The sequence below is a fragment of the Colletes gigas genome, unplaced genomic scaffold (assembly GCF_013123115.1).
Source record: "Colletes gigas isolate AHSC1104 unplaced genomic scaffold, ASM1312311v1 Colletes_gigas_Sc00001, whole genome shotgun sequence".
In the NCBI taxonomy this organism is placed as follows: Eukaryota; Metazoa; Arthropoda; class Insecta; order Hymenoptera; family Colletidae; genus Colletes; species Colletes gigas.
In genome coordinates, this window is record NW_025106630.1 from 10,263,124 (window position 1) to 10,283,511 (window position 20,388).

General features: G+C 44.5%; 6 protein-coding genes across 7 annotated transcripts; 1 reads left to right on the forward strand and 5 right to left on the reverse strand.

Moving 5' to 3' along the window:
- Nucleotides 1-145: 145 nt before the first annotated feature.
- LOC122400170 (protein CASC3-like) lies at nucleotides 146-3,978 on the reverse strand. 2 transcript variants are annotated; one of them, XM_043401893.1, is made up of 8 exons: nucleotides 3,510-3,976; nucleotides 2,623-3,047; nucleotides 2,270-2,554; nucleotides 1,777-2,189; nucleotides 1,449-1,712; nucleotides 1,275-1,307; nucleotides 829-1,085; nucleotides 146-754 (listed from the first exon to the last, which is right to left on the reverse strand). In XM_043401893.1, the coding sequence occupies exons 1-8, from the start codon at nucleotides 3,606-3,608 to the stop codon at nucleotides 146-148; spliced, it is 2,385 nt and encodes a 794-aa protein (XP_043257828.1). In that variant the 5' UTR covers nucleotides 3,609-3,976. The 2 variants fall into 2 exon arrangements, with proteins under 2 accessions (XP_043257828.1, XP_043258571.1); XM_043402636.1 differs by lacking the exon at nucleotides 1,275-1,307 and having other exon boundaries at nucleotides 3,510-3,978.
- A 220-nt stretch (nucleotides 3,979-4,198) lies between these two features.
- Nucleotides 4,199-7,816, forward strand: LOC122402580 (endoplasmic reticulum lectin 1). Its single transcript, XM_043405913.1, has 7 exons — nucleotides 4,199-4,875; nucleotides 4,961-5,134; nucleotides 5,212-5,736; nucleotides 6,122-6,175; nucleotides 6,742-6,903; nucleotides 6,974-7,213; nucleotides 7,278-7,816. The coding sequence occupies exons 1-7, from the start codon at nucleotides 4,741-4,743 to the stop codon at nucleotides 7,518-7,520; spliced, it is 1,533 nt and encodes a 510-aa protein (XP_043261848.1). The 5' UTR covers nucleotides 4,199-4,740; the 3' UTR covers nucleotides 7,521-7,816.
- A 172-nt stretch (nucleotides 7,817-7,988) lies between these two features.
- Nucleotides 7,989-8,960, reverse strand: LOC122395642 (mitochondrial import receptor subunit TOM40 homolog 1-like). The gene has a single exon (XM_043393396.1). It carries the CDS (start codon nucleotides 8,958-8,960, stop codon nucleotides 7,989-7,991), a length of 972 nt encoding a protein of 323 aa, XP_043249331.1.
- A 983-nt stretch (nucleotides 8,961-9,943) lies between these two features.
- On the reverse strand, nucleotides 9,944-11,016 carry LOC122395217 (intraflagellar transport protein 43 homolog). Its single transcript, XM_043392637.1, has 6 exons — nucleotides 10,916-11,016; nucleotides 10,641-10,816; nucleotides 10,529-10,558; nucleotides 10,425-10,477; nucleotides 10,248-10,317; nucleotides 9,944-10,166 (listed from the first exon to the last, which is right to left on the reverse strand). Exons 1-6 carry the CDS (start codon nucleotides 10,952-10,954, stop codon nucleotides 9,944-9,946), a joined length of 591 nt encoding a protein of 196 aa, XP_043248572.1. The 5' UTR covers nucleotides 10,955-11,016.
- A 408-nt stretch (nucleotides 11,017-11,424) lies between these two features.
- On the reverse strand, nucleotides 11,425-13,481 carry LOC122396837. Its single transcript, XM_043395544.1, has 5 exons — nucleotides 13,398-13,481; nucleotides 12,535-12,852; nucleotides 12,067-12,439; nucleotides 11,637-11,988; nucleotides 11,425-11,524 (listed from the first exon to the last, which is right to left on the reverse strand). Exons 1-5 carry the CDS (start codon nucleotides 13,479-13,481, stop codon nucleotides 11,425-11,427), a joined length of 1,227 nt encoding a protein of 408 aa, XP_043251479.1.
- Nucleotides 13,482-16,637: 3,156 nt separating this feature from the next.
- Nucleotides 16,638-19,045, reverse strand: LOC122394893 (bone morphogenetic protein 2-like). Its single transcript, XM_043392094.1, has 5 exons — nucleotides 18,673-19,045; nucleotides 18,418-18,574; nucleotides 18,188-18,333; nucleotides 18,025-18,126; nucleotides 16,638-17,956 (listed from the first exon to the last, which is right to left on the reverse strand). Exons 1-5 carry the CDS (start codon nucleotides 18,871-18,873, stop codon nucleotides 17,009-17,011), a joined length of 1,554 nt encoding a protein of 517 aa, XP_043248029.1. The 5' UTR covers nucleotides 18,874-19,045; the 3' UTR covers nucleotides 16,638-17,008.
- Nucleotides 19,046-20,388: the final 1,343 nt, after the last annotated feature.

Sequence of the window (20,388 nt, forward strand, 5' to 3'; positions counted from 1 at the left end):
CTGTGAAAACCAATGCACTACACGTACTGTATAGTAATTTCATTAATATTACACGGTATCATTATAATATAATGCGTACTCGTACTCACGAAGATTCACAATTATGTCCTCTCGGGAAAAACATTAAAGCCTGTGCGATGTCCCTTTAAGCTGCTGCTTCTTCGATTACTGTGCTTTCGGATGTAGTGTTTTCAATTACGCTCAAATCATTCTCAGTCTTTTCCACGACTGTCTCCAGAGATTTCAGAGGAATGATATTATGATCATCTATAGTGACCTTTATCGAATCGTCAGCACTTATTTCATTTATGGGGTCCGACGTAATAATTTGCGAGTCCACCGCTGTATCAATATCAATGTCTTTAACATTCTTTCCTTCATCCTCAACCACAGTATCCGTTATTGCACTTAAATCTTCATTTTTCTGCATTTCCTGAATCTGCACAGTCTCCTCGATTGGCGTACTATCAAACGGCTCTGGTACAATATTCTGTTCATCTTCAAACAAATTGTCCTTGACCTCTAGTTCAATCTGTTGCATATTACCGGGTTGACTCGTTTGTTGTTGCTGTGTACTTCTTCCTCTCCCTCTACTGCCCTGATGTTGATTGTCCGGTGGTGGGAGAATTGGAATAGCTGCTTTCGGCCGTCTCATTGGCGCCGATTGTTGTTGCTGTTGTTGCTGCTGCGCTGGACTATAGTAAGTACAACCTTGCGGTTGGAATAATTCTTGCGGCGGTGGGGGACGCTGAGGCTAACAAATTACAAACATCCATGAAAACCTGGGTATAATAAAACACCGAAGTCTCTCTGTCATTACTATTATACCTGCACCGGCGGGCTATATCCTTGATAACCTTGATAATTTGGTTGAAATGCTGGTCCATTCGGGCCGGAAACATAATTAATTATACTAGGCGGAGCAGTTTGCGGGGAAATAAACTGCGGCGGCGGTACCAAAAATGGCGGTGGAGCATAACTAGCAGGTTGGCCATTGGGTGGCAAAGGAATAACAGGTTGTCCAGCCATAGGTGTTGCTGCGGTAGCAACAGGGGTAGTCTGCTCAAAATGACCTGGTGGATATCCTATCAAAATAAAGTATATGCCATTATATATTAAGCGACATATATTTACACACACAAACGCATTTTCACGCAGACATGTCACACAATGTACGTATCCACATACGAAAATTAGTTCTAAAAAATAAAACAATTACATAAATGCAAGAAAACTGTTCACACAATCGATCAAAATACTGTACTCTGTCTTACCTTGTGACTCTAAAACAGCTCTTGAATTTCCAGCTAGGTACATGTACATAAAGTCACATATTAATATCAAATGTAAATTACAAACGATAACCCAAAAAATAAATTTTATGAGTAATGTCGTTGAATAGATGTTTCTAATCCAGTTGATTACTTCACAGAATGCTCAATGTTTACCTTGAGGAGGAAAATATCCATGTTGACCATGTTGTCCGTGTTGTCCATGTTGCGGTGGATAAGTCTGTTGTCCCGGAGTATCGGACACAGTAGGACGTTGCCGCAAACTGGAATATCGTCTCGGTCTATTAGCTGAACCATCTTGCTGCTGAATCGATTGTTGCTGTTGCGATTGTTGTGGTTGTTGCGTATGAGACTGCTGTTGCATTCTCGGAGGTACTGCGTTAGATCTCTGTTGATTGGACGACTGTCCATAGAAGTTCTCTGAAAAAGGTTAATACGAAATATAGCATCACATAATAAATACATATATTCATTAAACACTTACTATTGTGTCTTCCACTTTGATGATACTGTGTACCATCGCTAACACTAACGCGTTTCATGTCATTTGTAATTTGTTGTTCATCGTCGTTCTGTATAGTACTATTTCTCTTATTCTCGGTGGTGATCGGACCCGCTCCGTGTCCCTTTGGTTTACTCTCAACCATTCTATTAGTGACCATATTGTTATTAACGTTTATCCTCATTCCTCGCCCGCGAGTTCTACTTGCTGCCAAGCTTACAGACTCTTGGACGTTCCTCTTGTTATTATCTCTTGGAGATGTTTTTGCATTGACCAACTTATCTGCATCACCACCAGCGCCGCTATTTCCGTTGCTACTTTGAGTATGGGATGTATGCTTCGTGTCCTTTTTCCAGGCTGGGTTTGTGGGTTCATTGGGAGCCTTATTTTCGTTTCTGTAAGTTAAAACATTTAATTAACATTTTCAATTCAATTAGGAGAATAACACGAATTCTTTTATAAAAACGTTACGCACGTGTGAACATTAGACGTGCTGCTAGATTTCGTTTTTGGGCTATCACCCTGAGTTTGTAGAGGTGGAAAGTTCTGTACTTTATTCTGTGATTTATTTTTACTACTGTACCAAGCAGATGAGATTACCGGTTCTTCTACTTGTGGGGAAGAATTTTTATTAGTTCCTAAAGCAGGGAAATCTTCACCACTTCTACTAAACCGTTTATTTCTAACGGCAACATTAGTTCCTGGTTTCCCATATGCATCTTCATCTTCCCAATTACGCGTATATTTATTAGGGCCACGTCTGCAACAAATAAAATATGTAAAAAAAACCATTACAAAAAATTGTGACACTGGTAAAGATATACTGACCCATATCTTCTTCTTCTTCTAGCTCTGGGTGGACCTTCTTCATTCCTTATATCATACCCATAAACTGCTATCAATTCTTCATGGCTCTTTGGTGCCTGTTCTTCATCATTGTATCTATCATGATCCCATCTATCTTCTTTGTCTTTCCATACTTTCTTCTCTTTGGTTTCTCTCTCATTTTGTGGCTCTGCATTATTATCTGTCACTTCATCTGCTGTTCTATCATCATGCTCATAAAAAGTTCCTCTTTTAGGAATATATTGTGGATTGCGTCTGTCTTCATCATCATCTAATTTTTTTTGAGGTTTCTCTTCTTCTTGGCCATCTCCACTTTCTCTTAGTGCACCATCTTGAGATTCAACATCAGAATCTGATGGGTAAATATCACATTCTGAATCTTGGTGTCCATCAGTTTGTTCACTGCTCTGTAGAAAAAATATACAAAAGGAGTACAAGGGTATATGCATGTTATCTTTGCTTGTATCGATGTAATTTATAAAAGAGTAAAAAATCGTTGGAGTGTACATGAATATATTTACATTACAAAGTAGAGTAATTGTTAGAATTTTTTAATAAGGCGTTGAAATACAAATTGAATGTGCAGATTAAAATTATGACAGTCCGCGAGACCAGTTTGCCGGTAAATCGAGCACAAAGAAAAGTTTCCCTAGTTCGCGATTACATACAGAAGTATTACAACAGTCTATTTAATCCGCTTAATCAGGCCTTCGGCCGAAGTTTTGATCCAGTTAAACGCAAAAAACATAATTTCAATAAACGACAAGAGCTCGAAAGATTATAAAAACTAAATAAAGAAACAAATGAAAACTGTTCCTCCGAAAGTTTCCGAAATATTTAGTCAAGAAAACATTTTTCTATCGACTAACCTGGATCTCCTTCGTTGTGTTCAACTCCTCGCAAGAGTCCGAGAGGTCGTCGGAACCGCACGACTGATTAGATTTTCGACGACGTCTCGTGTCCGACATGTTAATTCGACCGGAAGGCGGACGTTCCTGCACGTTCCCGAATTATCTTGGGTTTCTTTTCGCAAGAACGCGAACAGAACAACCAACGGCGGATGACTTTTAAGGTCGAACTAGTTTGTGACTTTGTGCCTGTTTCTACTTGGACGAGTCCTCGATCACGATTCTCGGTCACGAATCACGGACTAGACTATCATACTATCGAGAAGGCACACCAGGTTTCGTGAAACTTTTCTGGTAGAAACGATTTCGTCGGATCGCGCTGTCAGATTGATACTCGTTAGCAATGGCGGTTCTATGAACTTTCGAACACCAGGCTGGTCCGACCTCCTGGAGCGTACTGTATATACCGATTACGATACTCGATCAAAGTGGTTTCGTCTAATAGACTTGAACAACGCCACCTCCTCGTGAATTAATAAACATTATTCAAAGAGGAATTACTTGAGGATATTAAACAGAGTTCATACAATACGATATAATTGATTGCCGCGGAAATTCGAATTTTTACGCGTTGTAAACGCCACCTGCGAGTCTTTTAATCCACTGTTTGCATTACGTACGTTCATTATACTTACGTGGGTTACGGACTTACGGTGTTCTCTAAATCAGGGCCGTATACCTACTTTTAGAATCCCTAATCATTTCTACGGATGAAATTGCTCTATCGTACTGTTTCCGAACGAAGTATTGCGTGAATGGAAATTGAAAACCTGACAAATGATTACATGTTTTTATCTTTAATTGTTCTTCATTGTATTGTACACATTGAACGGTATTACGCAGAAGACTGACCACGTATACTGTTCACGTGGAACAAAGTTATTGGTATTTGAACGTAACTGAGGTTAGGCAAACGTTGAAAATTTCGTACATGTAATGTCAATCGCACGTGAAAATTGTTCATAGAAGAAGACCGTACGAAATGATTCTCTTCCATGAAGAATGAAATTTAAATTACTTTGATGGCGGACATACGTTACAGTGCCTCCTTTTAACACGTTAGAAGTACTTTTTCCGAACTACGCCGTGTCCGTAAACTATTAACATTGAAATTACCATTGTCACATACTCATAGATACCTTACATGTATACGTTGACTAAAAATATGTGATTTAATTACAATTTTATAAAAATGTGGAAACGCTGTGGTATTTGCAATGTGTTCTTTATCATAATCGCTATTGTAAATGGGCACGATTTTAGAAGTTTTGATGACACGGACCTCTTTAAAATTAATTGGCCAGGAAAAGCCAAGTCCGATTTATTAGTGAGTATGAGTATAAAACAGAAGTTAAAATGCTTTTAAATATTATGTTACCTTCGTAAAGTGATTAAATGTACATTTCTCATAGGAATCTCGGACAAATGTAGAACCATATTTTATAACAACTGCACAGAATGAACGATACAAGTGTTTGATTCCTGATACTACAAATCAAGAGCAAGATTATAACGAACCATACCATGGACTGAATCCAATGGAAATTTTATCATTTTTATTTAAACATGATACTTGTTCCTACAGGGTATGTATCAAAAAACTTATTTTCATCAAAACTTGCAAAGCATTTTGCTTTAAGTAAAACTAATATGATTTATGTAGGTTGAATCTTATTGGACATACGAATTATGTCATGGACAATTTGTACGCCAATATCATGATGATAGAGATGGGAAAAAGGTGAAAACGCAAGAATATTATTTGGGATCTTATGATAAGTTACAAGAACTGAAGCTTATAGCAGAATATGCAAAGCAGCAAGAAAATCCTAATAGGAAAAGAGATATACCAATTAAGAAAGTTGATGGTATCAATATGCCTTACGTGGAAATAGAGATGACCGATGGCACAGTTTGCAATATAAATAATAAACCACGAAAGGTTAAAGTTCTCTATGTCTGTTATCAACATGATAAACATGAACTATTTTCGGTGAAGGAAACTGTTAGCTGTGAATATGAGATCATTGTCCTTTCTCCTTTATTATGTGCTCATCCTGACTACAAACCACAAGATATAAGAGAGAACGAAATTAATTGTCTACCGGTTGATACAGCACCAACAAAACCAAGAGTTCTTATGGCAATGGAGATGGAAAGTTTAACATTGCGGCATCAAAAAGTGACGGTAAAATCACCTCTTGGGGATACTTTATTTTCAATCATTTATTTTTGACTATGCTTGTGTCGTATGTATATAATATTATTGTTTGAAATAAAATATGTTTTGTTATTTATTTCCTGTACATGGTAGTAATAAATTTTGTTAATGGTTTTTGCAAAACACATGCAATATGTTTTCAAGGAAGATTCTATATACTCTCAAATATTGTGCACTGCACTTTTTTAATATAAAACACTTGTTTGTTTTTTATAAATTTTAAGTTTGTTCACGCGTTATTCGTCTGGCATACTGCAATTAAGCCGCGTTATGGCTTGTTTTATCTTAATATTAAATAATTCAGTTTTTGTTCGTTTATTATCTATATACTCAATTTATTTTTGTTGCACAGGATGACAAGCTGCAGAAAATCTATGCGACCTTGCATGTAGATAAGGAGGGCCAGGTCAGAATATTTCGTAATTTTGGGGACAGGTTCAAGCGCTTGATGGTTCTTGTCATTTGTTATCATTAACGTATATCTCATTCTGTCCCTTCCTTTTCTACATATATTTGTTTCTTTTGAAATTACGTATCTTTCAAAGCAATGATACAGTAATATTATGACTGCTACTTGCTATTATATCTTTTGTATCAATGTCCTCATGCTTTACTTCATTGCAACCAAACTTATAGTATATTCTACATTTTTTATTGTTGCTTTTCACATTGCTTCAAGCAGCTATTGGATAGTACCAACAATTTTTTAACATTCGATGCCAAATGATGCATGTATTTTAAAAATAAATTAAACATGTTTTGATATTTGAAATCAGTTTATATAATCGTTATATAATATAATGTAAAATTTCATTTTTTTCGCTCTCATTATTAAAAAGAAATAATAATATAGCGCTCATGTATCTAATAATCTCATCAAATTGATATTAACATTGATTGCAATTGTCGCAAGGATATTCGTTTAGAGTATTCAGCAAATAGTAATTTAATCAGCATTTATATCCATTTCAGGATGGTGAGGCGCGTATTAGAGTTGAAATACATCCAGTCGACGTTATAGACAAGCATAATAATATCGATGATGCTATAAATTCATTAGCAGACCAAGGTATCAGTCCGGCCGAAGTTAGTCCCGTGAAAAATTTCTTAAGCGGAAAAAATTGTTTACATGGTGTAAGTATTTTGTTTTTTATACCGTATTCTACTTATATTTAAGGGAATAACATATAATGTGTATAAATAGGGCAATGGATGGTGGAAGTATGAATTCTGCTATGGACGTTCGGTAGTCCAGTATCACGTAGAGCGTGATAGTACAAAAACAATCGTAAATCTCGGTAAATTCGATAAGCAGAAGCATTTAGATTGGATCGCGGCTCATCCACATAAAAAGCTAAAGTCACCAGAGCTACGGAAACAACTTTCCCACTTTTATAGCGACGGAAATATCTGCGACAAAACGGGTAATCCAAGACAAACGGAGGTATGTCGCATAAAACAAGAATAAGTAAAAAATTTAACGTAATAAACGCGCATTTAATTTTTAGGTGAAATTGAAGTGCATCGAGCACGCGGCCAGTCCATCGAGTGTTTCTCTGTTTCTGCTTGAACCGAAAACGTGCGAATACATTCTGGGAGTCGAATCGCCGTTGATCTGTGATATTTTAGAATACGCCGATGAAAATGGACTTCTTAACGAAAAATTTGAAGTTAATTTCGATAAGTTGAAGACCACCGCTTTCCACGAATACGACGATTTGGACGAGAGAATAGCAAACGGAGACGACTAGAATAATATATTTGATTAACGGTTTATAAAAAAAAAAAAAAAAAACGTTTTGATGGTAAATGTAGTAGTATCAAAGTGCCAGACACTTGCATTTAGCTTCAATCTGATTAGATTAAAATTTCATTCATGTAGAATTCTACTTTTATCAGTATACAGGCATAAATACATAAAAGTTCTCGTGCATACAGGGTGCTCTTTACAATATGTTTCTCATGCAACCATTGGAATTCTTCAGACCAACCGCGCTCTACGCATATTGCCACAAATTGTTGTACGACGGCTGTTGTAGCAATATATAAAAGGTTTTTTCACTCTGTAGTCTTTTGGAAAAATAATAAAACCTTCTTACGTTAATTTCATTTCATCATCACTATTCGTTTCTATCGTATTTTCAGACGACGATATTGTATGTGAGACAACAACGTTAATATTACATACATCGAATTCCCGTGAGTGACAATAAATGTTATCATTGTCCGATGTTAAGGCCGACACCCACACGAAATTGTTGCTTCTTGTGATTTAAGAGGCCGCTAATAAGCAGTGAGGATTCTGGTATCGGATATAATCTCTTCTCGAAAACACCGCCGACGGTGGTCTCCGAATTAAAGATCCCGCGAAATACGAGATCCGCGTACGGAACGTTCACCTGATAAACAATAGTGGCGATCGAATGATGAGTACGCAAATTTGTGTCTAGCTCGACGCCGAGCTCCAGTTGCGAGCTAGCTCTACGATGATAACACAAATGCAAGCCTGCTTCGCCCACGGTACCAGAAAACGTGGTGGGTCCCGTGCTGTACCTAAATGCCATGCACATGATAGTTTGCTGGATCCCAAGTATCTTCCAACCACGAAGACACGCAATCTCCGCTCCTAACGCAATCCTCGACGTGATCGATTGCAAAAAATGTATCACCACCGTTCCTTGCTTCTTAAGTATTTGTGGATTAGCCACGGTCATCGCCACCGTGAAATCATTCGCGCGATACTCCGCACTGAAGCTCGATGCTTCGCATTTCTGTTTGTCGAATTGCGCTGACAGTTTGTATCTGAATCTACAACCTACAGTGTTTACGAGCGAGGCGGTCAGGTTCCCATTCGGTGAAATTTCGCCTACAGCTAGAGGGTATTTCTCTTTCAGGCCCACCATTTTCGTGCCAACGTATTTCGCGCCGAATTTGTAACCGGACGGAGTCACGGAGCTCAGTATGATCGAATGAGTTACGTTGAAGTGCTGGCTGAGTATTTTGTTGATTGTCAGCCGTGCTCCTTCGAAATTCTGAGGATATAGATCCTTCACCTTTATGTGAAGGTCCTCGAAACTTCCTGGATTCCCTGGCCCTCTGTCCTGCGGTTCCACGCACGGTACGCATTCTTCCTCGTTTGATATTACGCTTGGCTCCTCCGTTTTCTTCGCCGACGCGTGGGCCATACCCATCGCGACACATTAGAACATTTAAAACTGCTGTCGGTGAACTTTTTCTCGGCGCTTGTTAATTTTGTATTTTGCGCGAACATGCGGATAATGTTTGATTTTAACGCGAGCGGGTTATAGTTTCACGCGTCTGCCAATTTCAAACACGTAGCGCCGGCGTACTCGAGTCTCGATGACTCGATCGTCGCGCCCCCCGTAGTACGACAGTACTACAGTTTTCACGTTCATCCAACAGATGTCCTGCGCGATAAACCTTACAGTATTTTATTTATATTTGCGTTAAATAACTACTTTATAGAGGTTTTGATCGTTTAAATAATCTTTTAAAATGTTTCAATGTTATACAGATAAGAAGAAAAAATAACTGTCACGAGCAAATGATTTCCTGTGCTATGCAGTCAACGGGGCGTGTTTCTCGCAAGTGCTCGAACGGCCTGATGTTCCTTTATATAGGAGGACCGAAGCGAGTCTCTCGGAAGTGTGTGCTAGTGATGGCACAACTGAACATTGATCGCTAACGTAGAAATTGGTGGCAGATCTGCTCAGTGGGTGTTGTCACGTGGTCGCTTCAAGTAGCTTGTGTTCGGCTCCCGATTGCGCGTTCAAGTTCGTGGTTCGAGTAACCTCGAATTTGCACGCCTGCACGGTCGAGTCTTCACGTCGCTCCTCGAACTACCGCGATTTCCAAATTGGGGGGCAAATCGAATAGGTCAGACGAGGTTAATTTGTCGCTTCCATATACAGGCACTGCAGATAAGCAGTATGCCATGTTTTTTATAAAAAATTTCCACATAAATTGTCAATCAATGTTTTTTTACTATTCCTACACTACGTTCTTATAATATGCCATCAATTTTTATAATTTTTATATAAAATTACGAATACATAATGCAAGGTAAAGAAAGCAGTAAGCCAATGATTTTCGGTTCATTCTTATATTACCAAATTAGTACATTTAACTTAAATTTAACATTAGCACATAAACATTACGTATGAATTTTCTTCTGTGCCTCGCTATTGATTTCAGAGGAAACTTGAGTGAAAAGAAGATTCCAATTCCACACTTCATCCGGTTCTTTCGTCAGATTCTCAGTGTACAATTTCTCCGCGAGAAGAGAAAGACTAACACCGTTTAGAGACGTGAATGCAGCATTTTTTACCAAATCTGTGTCGAGTTCTTTGTATGCAGCAACCCTGTTCACATTGATCCTACGAGGTAATTATTAATGTAAAATAATTAAACGGAAAATATAGAAAATATCAAAAACGAGACCACATGGCAATACATACGTGGCTGCATTGATGTCGGATAATACACTGTCTTCTTGTATTTCATCGAAATCCGGTATAACAGGAATATCTACAAATAACGAAAAAAAAATTAGCTTGAAGATGTCTTGAGCTTTAAAAACATTATGATCAACAGGAAGTTAAGTATTCCTTGTTCAGAAAGATTCTTTTACTCACCGCTTATCGGATCGTCCTTCTCCGTCCCTCGGGAACGTTCCCTAAGAAACAGACTATCAGTGACTATGGACATCTGATTCGTTAATTCCGTTCACTATACTCACTGTTCGATGATGTTAGTGGCCCCTCGTGATCTAGAATCGAAGTGCAAGAAAATAACTATTACTGCTGAAATTCCTTCTTTCCGGAAACAACGGATATTACAAAACGTCTTACTTCCCGCTTTTTAGTTCGTCTCCCCACCCCGTTTTCCTGGTGCGCGGAGGTACCACAGGTGGTTGCGACAATTTCCCAGAGGGCACCGATATAGGACTCTCGAGGAGGTCATCGTCCGACTTGGAATCCTCCTGCGTAACGTTCTGCGTCGAACGTCTGCCGAGACGTGGTAAAAGCTGAGGAATCAAATGCCCGGAAAGCAATGTCAGACACTGTAAGTCTCCCTCATGAAACGAAAAGAAAAAAGACGTAAGGATAGAAATTTCAGGATTTACCTTCTTCGAGGTGATTTCCAAATCCGAAGCCCAGTCCATGTTCGTCCATCGAATTTTCAGTTTACGAAGGAATACAATAGTCGACGTAACCTGTGTGTCTGCGAACGGTAACCATAACAACTGACCGCTTCGCCATGCGCCGTTGAATCGACTTCGCCGTTCGTCCTATGGGTTCGCCTTCCCCCCACTTTCGCTCGGCGAGAAGCGCAAGAAACGTGACTGGAAATCTCGTACATACGCGCGGCATGCACGTAACCGGTTTCGGATTTTCAACGCTTTTCGACAACGGCGCGTCTTTTTAAAACTTACGTTAACACGGGTCGTATCGAAATCGGAGTACGCACAAACGTAACGCAGGTAATAAAATTAACAGTACTATATTTTCTTCTCTACATTACGCCATACGAAACGCTTCTAAATGCTCAAATATAACTCGTTGAATACAGAGTCGCTGCAAGCATGCCCTACAGGTATCCCGTTTCGTGAACAATAATCGAAAAGAGAAACAGCTAATAGTGCTTGGTATCGTCTATCTGCCGCTGGTACTCCTCGTTGTCGGGATTCGCCTCGCAGCCGTTATCATTGTTTGGCGGTCTCACTCCGTTGTACCTGCGGATGAAAGAGTTCCGGTCATTTTTGTTAGATACCCCGGTTATTGACGTATGGTACACTAATCTCCCTGGTCGATTGCAGGAGTGGCGAGGATATTCGATTCAAGAACCTGGAAAAGTCTCCCTTGCACAGTCTCCACGGTAGCACGTCGATCCTCTCGTGCAATATGGCCGATATCTCCGGGCTGACGAAGTTCGGTGTCCCTGCACCGGAACCGCGGGTCACGAGTTTCCTCCTGCGGTCATAGCAGCAGTGCTGCGCGGCCACGCTTCCGCTTCCTTGCATCAGCAACGAGCGCACGCAGTAAGCGGCTCCCGGTTTGTAGACGTCGAGCCTTTGTGAATCGCCGCTCACGTCGCGCCACCTGAAATACCGCTTCTGCCTCTCGTCCCAAATTTTGTCGTCGTAAAAGATGTTGCTCGGGTATTGGCACGGACAGGCGGGCAACGAAGCCAGGCCACCTGCAACGGAATCGTCCGGTTCGTGGAAAAGGCGGTCGCGACAATAGATCCCCCGAATAATGGCGCGGTTATACCTACCTAAGAAAACCTTCTCGAGCTTGTCCTTGCTGTTCAGCCACTTCTGGCAGGGGTCCTCGTTCGTCGCGTTCACGAAATTCAGCTCCTTGAGAATGTCCCGGCCGTTCGCGACGGAAGCGTTCCGCAGGCTTTGAAACAGCTTGCTCAACAGAACGCCCAGGCTCTCGTGGAACGTCACTTGGTCGTCGATAGCCGTGTAAATGGCCGAGGGGCGCGCCATGTCCGCGTAATCGTCGTTCTCGTCGAACTCTTGCTTCCTCGATCGAACGTCCATCCAGGAGGGCGTGTTCGCGTCTTCGACCTCGGTCTCATCCTTCTCTTCGTTGTCCTTAACATCGTAATCTTCCTCCCCCTTGGTCTCATTGTACAACCCCTATATACCGAGGAAAACACACGCCAATATTTGCCCCGGTTACCCCTCGAGATTGGTGTCTACCAAGCGTCAATGTCAACGTTACCGATAATCACCTGCGCGCGATCGCTCGTTCCATGGATCGGTCGTTCCCGCGGCTCTTCCTCGACTTCCGACACCGCGTTCGCGACGTCTCGATCGTCCTTCGTGTCGTTGCGCCGCGGCGGTGACAATCTTGCCCCGAGGGACCCTCGGGAACAGCTCGATCGGTTTTTGCAACGACGTCGTTTCCGGTGTTTCGCGTGTCTCGTCGGGAACGTCTCGTCCTTGTCGTCGTCGTTCGGCCTGTCTCCGAACGGGGGAAGAAAGGATCTCGCGGTAGACCGTTCGACCACGATTCCTTCCAAGTTTCGGCTCGCTTCATCGTCGCCCGGCTTCCCGAGCGGACGAACGGACTGGTTAATTATTTGCCAAAAAGAAAGAGGGGTTCGTGAATCGGTCGATCGACCGGCGCAGAGGACAGAGCCGAGGTTGCAGGCTGAAAGGTAGCGGCGGTCGTTTGCGTGAACGGTCGGCGCAACATCAAAAGAGGCCGTGTTTGGCTCGTGGATGAGATACGGGGGATCGAGCAGGGAAAAGGGACGCAGCGGTACACGCTGGAATGGAACGGAGCGGAATGGGATACGCTCGGCGATCCGAGAGACGGAACGTTTCTACTTCTGGGAAGCGTGCATTGCGAGATCGTTTCCCATTCAATGGCGTAGCAGCCTGCCGCCGAGCAGGCGAAATTTTCTGTTTACGCGGCGATGCTATTAAACAGAGTTGGGCCATTGCTCGAATATTTCACTTTAGATTAATTTATACATTATAACCCATCGATGGAAGTTCAATTTGCCCGACTCTGCTTTCGCTTTATCGAAATCGAAGTTACAAACTAACGTTTTATTATGTCAAAGCGACCCAACTTCGATATACTTACTTGTTGATCGTCCGCGTGCACGAAAGAAGCAGCCAATATCGATCTGAAGACTAGCATCCAGCAAATTAAGACCGACGCTTTCATGTTTGTCACCGACAATGGGGCCGCGCGTTTGTCATAATGCTTCCTTCGCGGGCGTTCGAACGCGTGGTATCCCGGATGGTTAGACGCAACGATGGTTCCTTTTTAGCGGCACTGATTTCCATACGATCGATACACGCGATCTATGGTCCATCCCTACGATTACTCCACGATGGTTCCTTGCTCGTGCATGCGCGATCGCGATAGACGTTGCTCCCGTGTCGTCGGCCTCTTTGTTTACACGAATGTTACGCGTCGCGAACGGCCGTCGGTGTCAACGCGACTGTCGATACCGTGTACGCGTCGCGCGGAAGAGAGACAACGCACGCAAAGGGACCCCGCGATTAAAAAACGCGCGACAAGAGGGAAGGAAGAAGAAACGCGGCGTACATGAGACACGAGGCGCGTACCGTTCAAAGGCCTACCACTATATGTATAGTTGTAAACCGGTGAAGTGTTCTGTCCCACTATAATGACCAAGTGGCGGTAGCGGAGAGGTTGCTGGAGAGGTAGCGCGCCGGATGACAGAACACTACGTCATTGTACAGGCCGTACAGTTCACGGCTCGGGGTTTCTTACTTAGCAGCAGCTCCGGAGCCTATAGGTCTTCTCTTTTCTTTTTACGTCGATCCGTTTTGCTCCGCTCCGTCTCTCTGCTCTCCCTTTGCTCTACGTCGGTCTAGCCTCCCTCCTTCCAGCCGACGTCCTTCCAACGTTCAACATCCTTAACCCTTCCAGCAGCGTACGGGCTCGCGTGGCGCGTTTTAATCGTTTCTCCCTCGTTTCTTCTCCGTTTCTCCGATCGTTGTTCATTAGCCGCTCGCGTGTTTCGCACGAACCCGACCTGATAATTACAACAACGAAACACCCTAAAGCCATTCCCAATTTTTGTTATACGTTCGGAGAACTCCATTCTCACATGTTCGCTTTTCCACCATAGGATCTTAAATTGGAATCTGGGCGAAAGTTCTCGACCGCAGCGGGTAAAAATGAAACAGGGATCAACGAAACGGGAGAAAACAAGAATACGGTATTTCCAAAAAATTATATTTAGTACTACGAAATGTATATATAAATAATTTTGTGATTCAACTGTATATTTTTGTACACAGGAGTACGATATCTACGAGTGGACAGAAACCGGAGACCCCGAAGGTGTTGCGTTCTCCTTGTATGTTGGTGTATCGTGGTGGTTCTTGCCCCCGCGAGCGTCCTCGAGGAATCCGCCCGTCGCGTACGATAATTATGTAAACGAGAGAATACGTTGGTGAGCTCGTAAGAACTTGTCATAGGCCGAACAACGCGTGTTACGATACCAAGGGATCTAAATACAGCGGTGGAATGCAATGGAACGCGTTCCGTCTATTTTTAACCGGGTGGATTCGAAAATACACCCACCGCGGATTAAATATAACTGGAGATGCACGCGCGCGGAATGCAGTACGATGGCACGCGAACGATCGGGTCGCCTGCAAATATGCAAATCCCCATATCGAAAGCGCCACGGTTGCTCCCTTTCATCGCGGAGCGCCTTATTTACTGTCCGCGTATTTTCGTTTAAATCTCTCTCTCTCTCTCTCTCTCTCTCTCTCTCTCTCTCTCTCTCTCTCTCTCTCTCTCTCACGTTCTCTCCATTTTCTTGGCGCCGCTGACTAGGAACAAGAGACTCTCGATACTCCGTTTTCGTAAAGTCTCAAATAAAACTTGGAATTATTTTTCTAAACTTTTAACGAAAAGCTGGTCGAAAATAGGTGCAACTAAAGAATAGATATCGATTACATTTTAAAGGAGAACGTTTGTGCTGTTCGAACGACGCTCATAGTTATTATTTTGGATCCTTCGCGGCTGCTGATCCGGGCCAGTGAATCAATTTACGTCTCCTTTCCGTTCAGCGCCGTGACAAACGCAAGGACAGTTAGAAAGAACGAGGATCAAATACTTTAAATTATTCTTCGGACAAATTGGCCCGGCTCTGTAAGAATCGTGGGTGGAGATTTATGCCCGTGCAACGATTCCAAAGGGGAGTGGTAACGAGAAAACAGGAAGACGCTGTGGTTGGACGATCGAGAGATACCGCCTAATCGTCTGTAATTTCCCTTGATTCTTCGCGCTCGTTGTCCCGTCGATTATGCCAGTACGTAGTGGTCCAGAACGACGAATTGCGAGTTCATTTTTAACTATAGAAGTACTATCTGATATCGCAGATGTTCCTTGTTACATCCTTATTCGACCTTCTTTTGCGCACCTATAGTACAGTATACCTTTCGAATTATCAGCTTCTATTTTACCGTAAAATAGATAAATTAGCGAGTCGAGGATGTCCGTCAAATCTCGCGTCGATTCACGGGGCGCGGAACGAAGACCAGGGGTCGTTAAACTAATCTGTTTACGTTCCACGATCCAAATATTCCAGCGATGCGATAAAACGAGAATCGCGACACGTCATCGGGTCACGAAATGAAAAAAAAAGTAAAACGCGAGAGGGGAGGGAGGAAGACGCCAAAGGGTGTCGGTGGGACGAGATTTGGAGCTTCGCGGCGCGTACCATTAGCACGGAACTGTTTATGGTCCTGGTCTCTCGGTTCCGATTCGGCTTCGTTTATTTACTCGTAGATCGTCGACGGTGGGAAAAAACGAGTTAAAAGAAACAGTATTTAACACCGGTAGCAGTGACATTCCGCGACTGCCTCTCTGCATCCAGCGGCGCCAAAGTCATCGTCTCCGGGCACCGTTACCGTCACGCTTATTTTATTGGCTCGCTCGTAAAATTTACGCCTCGATCTCGCCGCTCGAAATCGTCTCCGTCGACAAGAAAAAAAAAAAAGAAAAAATCGCCACGCCGCCGCTCGCCCCCGTCCCGTTTCGTTCACCTGGCTTCGGTTTATTCGACACCTTATCAACGAAAATAATTCCGCGCGAGATCCTGTATGTAAATAAACGTATTCGCGACCGGGTACGATACCCCGCCGAATATAGAATCCGCTAAATCTTAATAAACACCGCATAGACGCGTGAGAATGGGTGTAAGAAAAGACGGTCGTCTCGCTTAAATATTCGTTTTATTCAATCGTAATTAAAATATAAATAACTCTAACGTATCAGATACAGCATTTATATACAGTTCACAATTCGACTAACTCCCTACGTGTGTGCGTGTGTGATTATAATAATAATTTAACGACGAATACAGGATACGATACGGACGCGTGCCGATCGTTGATACGTACGATCGTGACGCGAATTTAGGAATGTTCTTATGTACAAAAGTCGGGGGACGATTGATTGAACGGGCGATCACGAAGCGAATCTGTGGGAATGACTCTCGTAACTAACGCGCAATGAAATCGTTTCTTTACGTCACGCGTGCATTCACTCTCTTTGTGCATACGTTCGCTCATTCTCTCTATCTGTCGATATCTTCCGTATACCATTGCTTCCTCCGCTGAACGCTGAAAGCGTAACGCGCGTCTGTCACCTCTTCATCCGCGAGAAGAACAGGTGACCCGTCGCGACGATCTCAGACGATACCTTTAACGACACCCGCATCGATTCGCGATCATGTCTTGGTAGACCTTGAGCACGACGTTCTCGTTGTCGTCGAAGAACAGAATGGTGGTGCCCAGGAGTTTCGTGGGCACGCAACAAGGTCTCTCCACGCCCTTGACCAGCCCCATTTTATGAACGATCCCTTGGATGGTCGCGTGGTTTGTCGGCTGCTGGTCCTGGCTCAACGGCGACTCGCAGATACCTTTGCAATAATAGGCGGAATAGCCGAGCGGAGCGATGATCGATGAGGAGAGACCGATCTCTTTGAAGTCTACGTAAAGCTCGTGCCTCGAGCACTCGGTGACGTTCTGTTGGACGGACGCGTGGCTCTTGGTTGATCGCTTCTGGCGAACGCTCGTGCGAGACGTCAGCCTTCGACGGACGCTCTTCTTCGCCTTCTCCCGTCGCCTCGCTCTTCTATACACGTTTATCGTCCTGAAAATGTTCCTCGTCGAGGGCATCACTTCTCTGCGACGACGCCCGGTGGTTTCCGCCGCGTCCTCGCTACCTCCGGCCACCTCCGTCACGGTATCCTCCTTGTGCGTCCTCTTCTGTCTTTGGAAATACTCCGACGCGTTTCCGCTTTCCCATCGAGCCTCCTCCGTCTGACCGTGCCGACCGTCGTGTCTCTTGTCGTTGTACTCGTCCTTCAGATCGATCTTCTCGTCGTCCTCGTCGTAGGACACCTCCGCCTCCACCTCGTTGTCGTTGCCGTACGCGTAGTAACGAGGAACGACCTTTTTGTTTCCTAGCTGGCCTTTCCCGTCGTCGTCGAACAGTACCAGGATCGGTTGCTTGCTGTGATGGTACTCGTTCCGCCGTGAGAACTCCACGTTCACCTGGTCCTCGAACAGCGTGGTGGCCGTCACCAGCAACCCCAGGTTCGGTTCGCCGTTCAACCAGGCGAGGACCGCCTGTTTCACATTGAATATCTGGAAACAAACGATCGTTCGGTGCACCCGGAACATCCGCCGACTCGAGCATCGACCACGAAGCTTACCTGCCAACCGGACGCGTGAGCCCCGACGTATCTGACGTTCAGAAGCCTGTGGAGATCCGGGACGTCCAAGCTTTTCTCGTCCATGACTTGGTACACCCTTATCTGAAGGAGGTCTACGTTAGAGGAAGATCCAAGAATGGATCCGTGGATTCGCCTTACTCACCAAGTAGTAAGGAGTAGTAACGGTGGACGGGTGCATGGTTCGCAAGGCGGTCCTCTTCCGATAGAGATGAAGCTCCGCCTCCAACACGGACTCGTTCACTTCCAGCCCCGTGATGTTGAAGAAGTAGAACCGCGACATGGACGTGTCTGCCGGGGAGAGCGTGTGACTTTGAGCAAACTTGGACCGGCTACGAGACCGGAGGCGGTTTACGCGGAGGGAGGCGCGATTACCTCTTTCGATGAAGCTGCGGACAACCTTGGCGTTGTACGGATTTCTACCCCGCGTGACGCCGCTCGGATCGGCGACGTTGTTGTACAGTTCCAACATGAATTGCGGCGGCACCTTGCGACGTCCCGTCTTCTCGCCGTGACTCCGAATACCGAGTACCTGCAATGGTTAACCGTAGGTAGCACTGCTAATATGTCCATTGTTTCGCAAACGTTTACGTGTACAAATAACAGAGCGTCTCGCGTAGGAGCACGGACCTGTTGCAGCTTCTCTAGAGCCTCGTCCCGGCGGGCGTCGTGATCGTTGCCCTCGTTCAGGTCGGCCAGGGACCAGCTGTCCTCGAGTTCCCGTCCGTCGGCATCGTGGTCCTCGGAGACGTCGGCGGGATGGGCGTCCGCGTCGAGGTGCCTCGACAGGAACAGTAACGCCAGTAGTAGGAACGGTACGATTCCCGTCATCGCGCTCGTCGGATGTTTCGGAATCCTCCGAACGCGGCGATCCTCGGATCCGGTCGCGGCGAATACCCCGGAATTCGACGATCGGTTCAGCTCCGGCGAGAAACGACTCCGTCGCGCGGCGACGGGACGAAGAAAACTGCGGGTTCCGTGGAGGAAGGAGCGGACACCTTCTTCTCTGCTGGCGGACAGGAGGTTTGCCGAACCGAACGGGACGCTAAGTAGCATATGGGAGGTCTTGGCTGCGAGGAGTCACCTTTATGCTATGCCGGGAGTTACCTCCCCCGCGTTGCTCCCCGCAGCGACATCGGCTTCTCTCACGGGACACCGACGCGACGCTACGCGACACGATTCAACGCGGCCCGACATCGTCGCGCGTTGACGATTCGCCTCCCTCGTACGGATTCATCTCCACGTGTACCGATGGAATTCCAAGCGCTTTGGAATCGGCTCGAATTCATACACCGAGAGTAATTATTAACTAGATTTTTCCTAACGTCCAAGGAACCCTCGACGCGCTTTTATATCGCGATACGAAACGGTAAACAAAAATATTCTTCGAGTACCTTAGACCGCTTAAAAATATAAAAATTTCTATTCGTCGCTGGAAACACGTGTTTCCGTATAGTTTCATTTTTAGCGTAAATTTCGGTTTTCGCTTCGAGAGATATCGCTGTAAGAAAATATGCGCGTAAACATGGTAATGAATATTCGAAATACGGAAAAGACTTTAAATAAATATGAGACGAGCGTGCTGAATGGCGACGTGAGAGACCGCGCGAGCGTAGGAACGATTATACGATATCTTTCGAAGGCGAACGAAACGGACGGGGAACGAGATGATGACACCGCGGGGCTATTAAAAAAAGCTCACGCTTCCTAAATTCCGTGGATTCGTAAGTGGGGAGTTATGTGGCTCGGCGGCGATATTTAGATGTCGCGAATAATCGGCCGTTTTCCTACGCGCGGACGATGACGGATCGCGGCGAGGATATCACCGTGTATTTTCGCCCACGCGTTCGAAGATCGAGCGCGACTTCGACCTCGTTCTTTTTGTTGCATTTATTTCGTACGAGCAACGCGGAATGAGACCAACGAGCCGGAGCCAATGGCTGTTACCGCGAAATTGCCCGGTGCCAATTGGCCTGCCTTCTGCAGAAATGCGCGTCGAATTCGCGGAATGCGCTCGCCTTATTGTCTCGTCGCGTTTTAACGATAGGGCGAATTCGTATGCCAAGTCTAATCCTGGTTTAGTTCCCGTGGAACCGAAACTCGTCGTCTGGCGTCTCAAGAGACCAGCGACCACGCTGGAACTAATCGTGATCCGCGGTTCCGTTCGTTGTTCGTTCCTCCGAAAGATTCTATGGCCGTTTAAGGGAGCATTCAAATCGATTTTTTTCATTTCAGTACAGTTTACAAGTATTTTTTAGAGTGCTCCCTTAAGCGACCAGAATACGGCGAGCATGGACCAATCGTAGGTAACCGTTGTTATCTTTTTTCTACAAAGTCATCGTATGT